We start from the raw sequence: 13,127 nt of genomic DNA, 5'->3' as shown, positions 1-13,127 counted from the left end.
CTTCGAACCAAAATACCCTTCCCTTCTTCCCCAAAATCAACCAAATGCAGAAGCAACAATGAAACAACAATGCAGAAGCAGAAGCGACTAGAAGCAACAATGTAGAAACAGAAGCAACAACAATGAAATAACAACAACCAGAAGCAGAAGAACAACAACAATAATGGATAATGGAATCATAAGAACAACAACACAAGAATCAAGCATTAGCAGGAGTAATAACTCAAGAGAGCATGTCAAACTTCACTCCACCGCTACCAACTCAAACACACGGCCAAATTAATTAAATTCTGTAGGTACTTAATTAAATTAAACATGGTATGTTATGTTATGTATATGGACCTTGATGCTGAAGTAATAACATTGTCATCGAAGACTCTGATGATGACGAACAGATTTTTATGTGAGATCTGTAGGAAAGGATTTCAGAGGAACCATAATCTGCAGCTACATAAAAGAGGCCACATCTTGTCGTGGAAGCTGAAGCAGAGAACGAAGATGGAGGTGGTGAGGAAGAAGGTATACGTGTGCTCGGAGCCAACTTGCGTGCACCACGATCCTGCCAGAGCACTAGGAGACCTCACCAAAATCAAGAAGCACTTTAACCAGAATCACGGCGAGAAGAAGTGGAAATGCGACAAGTTCTCTAAGAAGTACACAGTTCAATCCGACTGGAAAGCTCACTCCAAAAACTGCGGCACCCTCTTCGCGGATCTACTGGCGTCGACGTCGAGCTAGGAAGAGGAGCAGCGGCGGCATATTCCCTTCCCCTTCCCTTCCCCCTCTTCTTCTCTGAAACCCCCTTCCCCCTTAACGCGTTTTCCCTTCCCCCTTTCCCCCTTAACGCGTTTTTTTTTATTTTTTTAGTTAGGGATAATTTGGTAATAAAAATTTAAAATTTTGGTAAAAAGAATGATTTTAAAACTAAGTTAAACCTTAGGGACAATTTTATAAGGAAAAAATGATTGGGGACGAAAAAATTTTTCAACCTCTATCTTAGGGACCAAAATCGTACTTAATCCTAATATTAACTATTATATTGTTAGTCATAATCTTTAACTTTTTGTTTTATCCCAATATCAGTGAACAACTCACTCATGAGATATGTTTCTTAAGTATAGTTTTGCAGGCAATATCTTTTTTATTCCCATCAATGTTTTGTTTAATATTAAATGCATATATATGATTGAGAAAGTATAAGGAACAATGCATATAGTAATTAATGTGAACAACGAATTAAAAAAATTGATATAATTAAAATTAAATTTTAGATTCTTAATTAATTAATTATTATCAGATTTTAAAATTTAAAAAATTAGGATTAGCACCCAATCACATTCACACTACTTACGATTACTTCCAATCTTAGCATAACCTCATTTTTTACGTCCACGGCATAGCCCACACAGTTCCTCTCCAATCCACATCCACAACTCATCATCGTTGTCGAAGACAGCCGTTCAGACGTAGCAGAATGCCGTCGTTCCCCCTCACCCTGTTTAGACACAGCAGAACACTATTGTCCCCCCCGCATACCCATGCAGACACAGTCGCAGCCATACCCCGTGCATTTCGTTCACGTTCTTGTGCTCCCTCCGTCGCTCCGATTCACGACACTTCCACCACTACCGCAGTTGTTGTCTTGTGGTCACTAAGGGTGACACCGCTGTTGCCATCCCAAGTCTAATACCGTATTTCGTGTTGAAAACACGATCATTCTTTCTCTTAAAAAGGTGAGGCTAGTGAGTTAGAAAGATAAATAATTTCTCAATGTGCATTCAAACTTGTTTACATAATACATTGGTCTTTTCATTATTCAATAGAAAGGATGAACAAGAAGTTCTAAATCCTATAAAAATTTTCAAAGAGCCATATAACCAATTGAGATTTGGTTGGCTTCCTTGCTACCACAAACTCTATCATATTTTTGTTGTTCCTTTAGAAGTTTGTCTGTTTATTGATTAGGATAGAATTTATTAGTTTTGAGTTTGTTTAAACTATTATGTTTTTTTCCTTTCATGTTGGTGTTTTAGCAGTGGTTGTTTTAAATTTTTCAACACCCTAGACGTATGGTATTATTAAAGATTGATTGCAAAAACTACTACATAATAAAGTTGCACTAACATCACAGAGGCAGAGAATGTAATTGAAAGACTGCCAATGAATTTGGAAAAACTCCAATCTCTAAAACTCGTGAATCTTGATGGAAATCAAATTTCTTCCTTACCTGATGAATGTAATTCTCTTTTTTAATTCCATGAGATACTTTTCTTAAAGAAATGATTTTGCCTCATTTTCTTCCATGACATGTATTTCAAGGAACATTTTCTATGAGATTTTATTTATAGCTGACAGTGTATTATTTTTCCAGTGGAACAGTTGGTAAGGCTTGAACGCTTATCCATCTCTGAAAATTTGTTAACATGCTTGCTAGCAACTATTGGCAGTTTAAGAAATGTGGTGATCATACATAATGGAACCTAAATATCATTTCACTGTTTTATTCCTTCTCAGATTTGGAGTTTTCATTCATGATGCATCTTTATATGGATATATTTGTTACCACTGCATAATCAAGGAATGTTGAATGGTTTGGGATTACCCTATTATTAATAAACATTTTGAATTGGTAACTTTTCTCCATGTCATAGACACATTAGCTATGATACAAAGTTAGTTACACTATAAGACATTTTAGATTGTGTTGTGTCATTCTTATATCTTTTTCCATCTAACTGTTCATGATTCTTTGGATATAGACTTAATTTCTCTTTGATATTTGCTATTTTTGTTACCTTCGATGTTATATTATGCTGTTAACACCTATGGCACTTGGATCATAAGGGTGTATTCATGATAAATTTGCTGAAATTGCTGTTATTGTGTTTTCTTTGATTGTTTAGGATATTTTGATATAAAATGTGTACCATTTTTTAAAGGTTTAATTACTCTGTTGGTCCCTACAGTTTCGTAAAATTTTCAATTAGGTCCCTATACTTTTTTCCTTTTAATTGGGTCCCCTCACCAATTTTTTTTTTCAATTGAGTCCCTATACTTTTTTTTCCTTTTATTTGAGTCCCTGCACCAATTTTTTTTTTAGTTGGGTCCCTATATAATTAAGCCAATTACTACTAAGAGGGACCTAATTGAAAAAAAAAATTGGTGCAGGAATTCAATTAAAAGGAAAAAAAGTATAGGGACCTAATTGAAAATTTCACGAAACTATAGGGACCAACAGAGTAATTAAACCTTTTTTAAATTTAAAGTTTCATGTATGTTTGATAATGCAACTGTTGATTTTAAATGTGTCAAATAACAAGTTACATTCTCTTCCAGAATCCGTTGGGGAGTTGCTACTCTTTGAAAGAAATACAAGTTAATGGTTTGTATCTACTTGATTTAACTTCTTTGTGTATGCATTAGATGAGGATGATAATGCATGATTTTGCATGTATTTTCCTTCACATCCATTTTTCCCTTCCTAGTCATGCAAATAGATCAAAGAATTCTTTTATCAATATGTTGGTCTTATTTAACTGGGTTTGAAAGATTGTTGACCTTACTAAACTGAGTTTAGTTGATTGTTAGCTTTATAATCTTAAAAATAGTGTCAAAATTTCAGATGAAGAATGACTGTAATATATATACTATAAGACTTCTCTAGGGATGGACAATTTTTTATGATAATCTAATCTAGATCTTTGGAACAGTTAACATCATCATCTTTTTTTATTAAATGGCTTCATATTGTACTGACTTGGCTAATTTTGAACATTTTAGATAATCAAATTGAAGAGCTTCTTACATCCACAAAATTCATTAGTTGATCAAGTGTGAACTATATTGGAAGACCAAGCTGAACTTTTATGCCACAACCATCCAAGAAACAAGCGTAAGGAGGTGAGAACACCATTCATAGCACCAAGCATGAGGACTATAATACAACGGGTCAAAGGATTACCCATGAAAAGAGCTGACAAAGGGAGAAAAAAATAACCGAATAAAGTTGAATAGTATAATTTTCTTTGATATTTAGTATTGAATAGTTGGAATTTATTTATAAGACACAATGTGATGTTTTTCTAGTCACAAACATATAGATGTTCCGTTCTTTTTTGAACTTGTGTGATTTTGTTGCAAAATCAAGCAAATTTGAGTTAAATCCAATCCAATAAAATACACGTCCACTTAAGAATAAAAATAACTATCTGCATACCTAGTAAATTGAACATTTGTCATATTTTAATTGTATCTACTTAAGTCCAATCTAATCAAATAACCATTCACTTAAGAATAACAATAACTATCCGCATATCTAGTGAATTGAACTTCCAGCATATGTTAATTGTATCTCCTTAAATCCAATCCAATCAATTAAACATCCCCTTAAGAATAAAAATAACCATCCATACACCTAGTAAAATGAACATCTAACATATTATGGGTTGACCACAACTTCTAACATGTACATTAAATTTCTCATTCATTAGACACTTAGAATAATAATGGCATATGTTTTATAATTGATAAATTTACATTCTACGTAAATGACCTAATTAAGTAGGATTTAGAAAGTTAGTAACATGTATTGTGATAATAGTTCCCATGCCGTCGGAGTTTTTTAACAAAGTTTTTAATCTTAATAACTTATATCTAAATGCCATAACTCGAGCCCATCTTGAATTCAGTCAACGTTAAACTAAATCTAATCCAAACCACATAACAAGAGAAACATGCAAAGCATGTGCATATAGCATGAAGCAAACAAAGTAAAATATTAATGATATACTCAAATAAACATCCACATCAGAATGAAAATAACCATCCGCATACATAGTAAATTGAACATCCGACATACTTGATAAGAAACAACTAATAAATTGACCAAAAAAATAACATAGTGGAATCCGTATTTAACATAGACTAGCTATTGCTAAACGAGTTTAACAAAGACATAAACCCGCCAATTCCTTACGCTTCATTCTATTCAACAAATGCATTCAATTCTCTATTTTCAGAAGATTCTAAACGATTATCCTGTAAAATTTTCACACAAACAAAAATAAGTCACTAACTCCACAAAAATATCTCAACAAAAGGTCCAAATTTAATTAATGCAAACACATATTGGGGCTGAATTTCTCTTCTTCCTCTGTACTGATTTCATGATTGACTTGTCCATATCATCTCCAAGTCTCGTATCATGAGGTAAATATGAGAAAAATACACAACCAGTCAATGACAAAAACAAATTAGATAAACACACAACAAAATACATCCAATTATTTTAAATCATCCAACAAGAAATAACCATTCACATAGAAAATCAAGCCAAAGACCATTGGTATTACCCGAACAAACATCCATTCTTTGAATTGCAATAACCATCCACATACATGCTAAAATGAACATTTTTATTAGTGCTTAGGTAACAACTAACTCATTGACCAAAATATCACCGGTGCATCCGATTTAAATGACTCCCATCAAATCCAATTTCTATTCAAAATAAACCTACGGAGCATGTACATGTCGATTCCAGCAATTCAGTAAACAAAGCAATGGTATAAAAAAACAACTAAGCAGTTCTCATTTAAAAGAACCAATTGCATACATGGTAATCTCAACATCTTTGTCAATTATTAGGCAACCACTAATACATATGCTATAACTAAATTATTCAAACCAAAATTAACATCCACTAATTTATAAAAGCATCATCTAGTAACTAAAAATTTAGAAAATAAGAAGAAATAAATAAAGAAAATACCTTTTTCTTGATAATTTTTTGAAACATTTTGACCTGGTGAAAAATTGGCTGGGGTGTGGGTTTGACATTATGTTTACCTTTTCCTCTATTATTTATAAAGGAAGACAACTTTTAAGACATGCAATATATGCTTAACATATAAATAGATGACAATAGCAATAACCAGCTCTTAACTTAGGATTAGGATCATAACTATTATCCATTATATATAATTAAGTAAACTTCAGCTACTGAATTCAATTTATATACACATTTAACAATTAAACACATAAATAATAATCTCGAATGCAATATAAATATTTGTAAAAGAATTTAATGATGATGGCATGCGCAGGGAAGTAGTAAAGACTGAAAGAGTACCTTTGATTTCAATTGAAGACGAGTTCATTCTACTTCTTTTGCATTCATTTTTTCCTTTATATTTCTAGGAGATTAGTTAAGAACAAAAGACAAACGAGCATTAATTTATAAAAACAACATCCGGTAACTAAAGATTTTTAAGACAAGAAGAAGTAAAGTCCACTAATTCAAACCAAAATTTAACATCCACTAATTTATAGAAAAATATCCAGTTACTACAAATTTATAAAACAAGAAGTAAAGTCCAATGATTCAAATCAAATTTAACATCCACTAATTTATAAAACTAACATCTAGTAACTAAAAATTTATAAAATAAGAAAAAGTAAAGTCCACTCATTCAAACAAAAAATAACATCCACTAATCTATAAAACTAACATCTAGTAACTAAAAAAGAATTCAAGCTAAAGAATATCCAAAAATCCAGTTCAAACAATTAAAAAATTCAATCAAAATTTCAAATGAAACTACAGGAAGAACAGTTACTAGTGGTGTTGGTGACCGCTTAGGGCTTATAGCATGACAAATCGTTAGTGGGGAGATGGAAATGATACAGCCCGACGATGACGCGACGGCAACGAAGAGGCGGTAGTGTAATGGAGATGCGATGACACGGCAACGGTGGAATGCGGTTTGGTGATTTTTGAGTTTCGGGAGGTTACGTTAAAAAATTAGGGTTTAGGGGTTGGTAGTGTGAAATTGGGTTATGGAGTAGCTGATAGGTGAAAATGAATTTTGGGTTTGGGATATTTAACTGAATACTGTGCTAGAAAACGCGGCTCATTGTTTGCAACTCTCATTATTTACCTAGCGAGATCGATTATAATGATATTATATACCTTTTTAATATTAGATTTCAACTAATCATCACCACCGATTCTAGGATGATTTACTATCTCATGTATGTCTCACACGGTTTCATATCTACATTCTTTAGTACCACGTGTAATAAAGTTGTACCAATTTTAAAATATTATTTTTGATATAGCTTACAACTTAATTTTATTTATCTGCATAGCAGTTAAACTGATTTGATTTCACTTTTTGGATTAGATTTCTTAAGTGTAATGATTATAGGATTATACATGCATATGTCTCATTTGTATAGCATTGATTTGATTCTATATCAATCCTAAATAGCTGTTATTATTTTTTCTTATACAAACACTTTAGAGTAGTTAAACCTGTCAGTGCTTTAATCTTTTAACAACTTTTACTCTTATTGTACTTAGATCACAAAGTTAGCGATTATATGCTTTATCCACTTACATGCTTATAATGCTGTTTGACAGATATTTTACTTTTGCCTCTTTTTTTTATTTTTTATTTTCATTTATGCACATTATCTTGATTACAGGAGTGGTATTAGTTTTTATTCTATGTAGATAAAACTTCATTTTGCTTTTTCCTTTGATCTTACCCATTTCTTGGTATATGTCATATCTTTTTGCAATTTTATTTTTTTTTATTCTTAGCTTTATAAATATTTTTTAGTTTTATTCTTATATACCTTTTGAGATTAATATTTTTGTAACAATCTATGATTTTGCATTCAATTTCATTATATACACTTTATGTATATATTAACCTATGTTTATAATGCAGTTACAGTAAAATACATTTTTTTACATGTTTTGCTATATATATTATAAATTTTCTTTCATACTTTATTTTTATTGGTTCATAGCAATATAGCAGCCTTTTTTTGAGGTAGTATACTAAGAAAAAATGTAGATGTTATTAGTTCTTGTTTTAACTCTTTTTGCATGTATATAATTATGGGCTATACTATAGCTTTCGCATTGTTACTCATAGTCTGCTATCATGTCCATTTATATCGTATATGATCATGTCTTCAAAGGAAGAATTCCCACATTTTTCTTTATTACAGAGTGTTGTATCTATTTTGACCAATTTTTTTTGGATATATCTATTTGTAATTTTGTTAAATCTTTCTTTTTGGTGTTGTCCAAGTATACAGTTCATTCATATAAATATATCTACTTCTTTCTACATTTTTTTATATCTCATACAAATCTGCTTATCTTTTGTTGCTTAATCCTTTTATTCGAATATGTTTTTTACTCCTCAGCTCCCATGACAACTTCTTTTACTATGCTTAAGGACCTTGATGCCTCATTTGACCAACAAAATTGGCGCCTCAAGGTTAGAGTCATTAAAAAATGGTCAATCTCTGCTGCTGAAGACAAATATAAAAGACCAATGTTGGAGATTATTGCGATGGACTAAATGGTACGTATTTTTTTCTGTCTATATTTTAAGTAGTATTTATAATATTAGTTATAACATTGTGTTCAGTGATGTAATGACTTTTGTTATGTTTTTTTAAGGTCATAGAATTCAATGTTCTATTAGGAGCCCTCATAGGAGATTTTTCGAGAACGACATAACTGAGGGAAGGCTTTACTCATTGACAAACTTCTCCCTTGCTGTTAATGATAAAAATACAAGCCCACTTCCCATGCTCTTCGTATTTATTTTAAGAGAAAAACTCAGTTTCTCCATGTCAATGATATTAATTTTCTTACTAATGTCTTTCACTTTGTCCCAAATGAATTAATATTGTCTTAGCAGAATTCATAGTCCCATCTCATAGGTAATTGTTTTTAATGGACATTTTTGCAAAGAATTTTATGATAAAAATTTTTATTATATATTATTATCTCCATTTTGTGTCTCATTTTTTACTTATAGATGTTATGGGTCTTCTTACTGCAAGAAGGGACATAGTTGAATTCTCAAAAATGGCAAAAAAAATCAATTTATATGATTGTGGAGCTTGATGACCTACAGTACATTTTTTCATATATTCTTTACAAGTGTTGTCTATCTTTTTAATTGTTAATCACAGATTAATTATTTTCTTCTATTTTTTCATAATTTTTAGGGACAAAGGTACCATTAGGTATACTCATTGGGGAGGAGTTTGGCACACAACTGGTTCGCCATATGAAGGATAATTCTACTATTGAATACATTTTTATTATTCAGTTTGTTAAGTTCAATTTTTTTAAAGGGTTTGTAGCTTTTTTCATTATATTAGTAAATAATATATGCACATGAAGTTTGTATTCGATACAAGGTTGATTTTCATAATCTTCATACCATTAAATTCCTAGATTTGTTTTGCAGGTACTATGGATGTATCAAATACTAACTATAATTCAATTCTATATATCAATCCTGATTTTAAGGAGGTTAATATTACTCTTTAAACATATAGACAACGATGTATAAGCTGTTATTTTTAAATGTTTTTATGGTATTCTGAATTTAGATTTTTTTTCCAGTTTTATTATTGGCAATGGTCAGTCCAGAAATGTCTTAACTCAAATTTCTTCTCACACGACATACTCTCTTGAGGATGATGTCTCAATAGAATTCCATACAAACCTATTTGTGAGATTAAGGAGTTAACTGAGGTATCATATTATTATTTGATAACGTACTTATTTTATTCGTGTATGCATTATTTATAAAATATAGTAAATTTATAATTTTTTAGAGTGGATTCTATTGTACTATTGGCACTATGATTTCCATCAAGAGCAAAATGGATGTGGTACAAAAGTTGCAAGTTGTGCTATCATGCATTGAAAGAGGAAGATAGTTCATTTATATGTCGTAAATATTCACTTGTAGCATACCATATTTCAATGGATTGGCATAGTTTTTCTACTGCCTGTCCATTTTCATAATGATTGTGTTTTTTCAGAATAAAATATTGTTGCTCAACATCTTGAACAAGCCACCAATTTAGTATTCCATTCAAATATTTCATTCAAAATATTTTTTCTTATAAAATAAATAGATTCCAAAATAGATATTTATATGAGTTATAAGTAAAATTTTTTATTTAATAGAATTATTTTTATCTAAAAATTCTATTAAATTTTAAATTGAAAAAGATTCTAACTATCTTTTTTTTCAAACTATTTTTTTATATTAACATGGTGGTAGAAAGAATACTATACTGCGTCTAGATTTAAAACTGCCTATGCCTAACTTTGCTTTAACTATGGTAATGGTCCAAAATTGTTTGTTCATAAAGAATCAAAGTAGATTTAACAATGAATTACGAAATGCTATGGTTGGTCAAACGTGCATTTTTGGATTCTTTTTTTGTTAATTTCTTTATCTATTTGCAACCAGCAAGTTTATATTAACTGATACACTTTTCTCATTCAGATTTTGCATCCAAGTCAAGATTTATGAAGACACTGATAATACATCATTTGTCATATGATAATAAGGAGGCTTCCTGATATCTTGGCATTTCTACTTCAGATCTCTATGCTACTCAGTTGTCCAATGTAAGTTCATGGATTGTGTGTAATTGTTATTGTTCAATACGTTCCTTTTTTATTCATGTTAGTGTTGTGGTTGACATTAATTTATTATTGTTTCCTATCATATAAGGCTCTTCTAAGGATGACTTTTTCAGATGAACTTCGTTCCTTTAGAGAAAAGAAATTTTTGTTCAAAATTTCTGTCAAGCTTGATAACATAAATGCTTGCCAACCATGCAATATAATCGTTCTTAAGCTCTGTAAAGATTTGTAATTGATATCATTAGTTGCATCTAAATACATCATTTATGATGTATGATATCTTAATTTTAATAATGTATTTCTTTATTACCTATTTCGTGGTTAATTATTTTCTCTTATACCAAGAGAACATTACTGTGGAGAACTCTAAAATACAAAGTATACAAACTAATTACAATGAAACTCCTATAGTATGTGTTGTTTTATTTCTAAGTCATTTTAGTCTCGATTTTTATCTAATTTTTTATGATTCTGATTTCATAAAAATTCTTTACGATTATAACTCCCAATCATGTGAGATAACCAAAGATAATCAACCTTGACTCTAACCAGGACTATATTACTCCTAAGCGCCCTTTAAGTTCTGTAGAGTGTGCTAAAAATTTTGCTAATGTATTCCCAGAGCTCGATAACTCTTCATTCTCTAAATGTAGGAAGATCATCAAGGAGTCTATTATCACTGTTAACAAGGAGCACATTGACTAGATTGCACTTACTTCTTATGTTTGAGTCACTTGTTTTGTAGTTTATTTTCCTTAAATAATGTTATGTTTTTAATTTTTATATTCAATAAAGCATGTTTGTGACTATGTCACCATGCTATGTCTGCAAGTATTTGTAATTTCTAAGGTGTTATTGTAGGTGTCTTTTATTTGTATCTTCTCTTTCTTAGTTTGATCTAATTTCAATTGATGGTTCATGTTTCTATTTTTCTCTTATGTTTTAATCTTATATCAGATATTCTATTTTAATTCAGTTATTTATTTTTGTTATAATTTTTATTATTTCAAATGAAACGACATATACAAGTGCTTTAATAAATGTACTTTTATTTGCTATAGATTTTCTAATCAATATATATGTAGAAACTTTTTTCAATTTTCATTGCCCTTTTTGGCGTTTAATCAACAAGTGTTTAGTAAAGTTTTGTTTTTTCACTTTACTTTGATGTTAGTTCTTATTGACTACTATGTAATGCTTTATTACACTTTTTGTATATAATTCTTTCTTATATGATTAGATAAACTATAATTTATATAAATTTTTTAAACTAATTATTAACTGTTCCATCCATCAAATATTAGAAGATGATTTTTATAAATCAGTCATGTTTAAAATTTTTTATTTATGAAAATCACCCTACAATAACCTATGTCTCATCACAATATACTCTCTATTTTACTGCCATATTCTCTACCATTATGTATCATCAATTTTATTTTTCAAAGTAGTTAGCTTCATTAATTAATATATATTTTAATATATAGTTTTTTTTAGCTTATTAATAGTGCAAAAGTCTTCACAGTGTAACATTTGTTCATTATGGAAAAGAGACATCTGACAAACCTGCATGGATATTTAAAATATGAGCTATACTCATGTTTTTTTTCCCTTTCTTATTCTTAGTTACTTTACGTTATTAGCCACCATCTTTGTCTAATTAGAATTCTGTTTATATTTTTCTTTACATAACAAATCATTCAAGAATATCCCAGTCAATCAAATACCAGGTTTTCATGATCAAATTCTTTTTATGTATTTAAATTTTAACTATTGCTTCTATGAGGCCTTTTGCTCAAATTTTTTTTTTGTAATTTTCTTATTACAATGGTCTATAAATATTTGTCTCAATATCACAAATCATTTTCAAGCTTTCAAGCATGCAAACAATGGGTTCCAAGCCAAATAAAATTATTTTACTCTAAAAATATAGATGCTTTTTTATTCGACTTTCTTTTAATAAATCCCTCCTAATTGGTATTTATGTCTTCTATATATTTCATAGAGATTGATAAGAGTTTATTTCTTCCCGCTAATTTTGAAGATGATGAAATTTTTTACTTTGTAGTTGATCCGAAGGGGGTTGATTTTTTAGTTATACTTGATGTTATATTGATGTAGTTCTTATAGATTTTATTTATTATATTGGTTATTAAAAGACATTTTGGATATCCTTTATTCAATTTTTGTGTTTCATGTAGGTTCAATCTTAGTTTTCATCTACATTCTATAGGAGATATAAGCAACAACTTTTTGAGAGGTTTTTGTTATTGACCTAAATAAGAATTTGGTTAAGTTGATATGAGGATTATATGAGTCTACTGGATATATTCTGTTTGGCTTTGATAATCTAGTAAAGTTGTATGATTTGAATAATGGTGGCTGGCTCAAGATGATCTATATAGGTGAGAATATCTTCATAATCACCAAAGTTAAAATGGTTAGGAAGCCACTTCGTTATCCATCCTAGAAGTGTTTTCTCGATCCTATATTACGTCCTCTTTCCAATACCACAAGCACTGATCATTCTCTTGAGGTTTTATCATTACAATCCAATCCTAATGTTGTGATTGATATCTCATCTAATTCTAATTTTAACTCCAATGTCTCACCTTTTATTGAGCAATTTTCTAATGATTATGTC

General features: G+C 30.1%; 1 protein-coding gene across 1 annotated transcript; it reads left to right on the top strand.

Annotated features, from left to right (window-relative positions):
• The first annotated feature begins 315 nt into the window (after positions 1–315).
• LOC107488607 (zinc finger protein BALDIBIS-like) lies at positions 316–738 on the top strand. Its single transcript, XM_016109365.3, has one exon. It carries the CDS (start codon positions 316–318, stop codon positions 736–738), a length of 423 nt encoding a protein of 140 aa, XP_015964851.1.
• The last annotated feature ends 12,389 nt before the right edge of the window (positions 739–13,127 follow it).

Source organism: Arachis duranensis, chromosome 5, assembly GCF_000817695.3.
Source record: "Arachis duranensis cultivar V14167 chromosome 5, aradu.V14167.gnm2.J7QH, whole genome shotgun sequence".
Lineage (NCBI taxonomy): Eukaryota > Viridiplantae > Streptophyta > Magnoliopsida > Fabales > Fabaceae > Arachis > Arachis duranensis.
The sequence above is the reverse complement of the archived record's forward strand: the minus strand, read 5'-3'. Positions and strand labels throughout refer to the sequence as shown.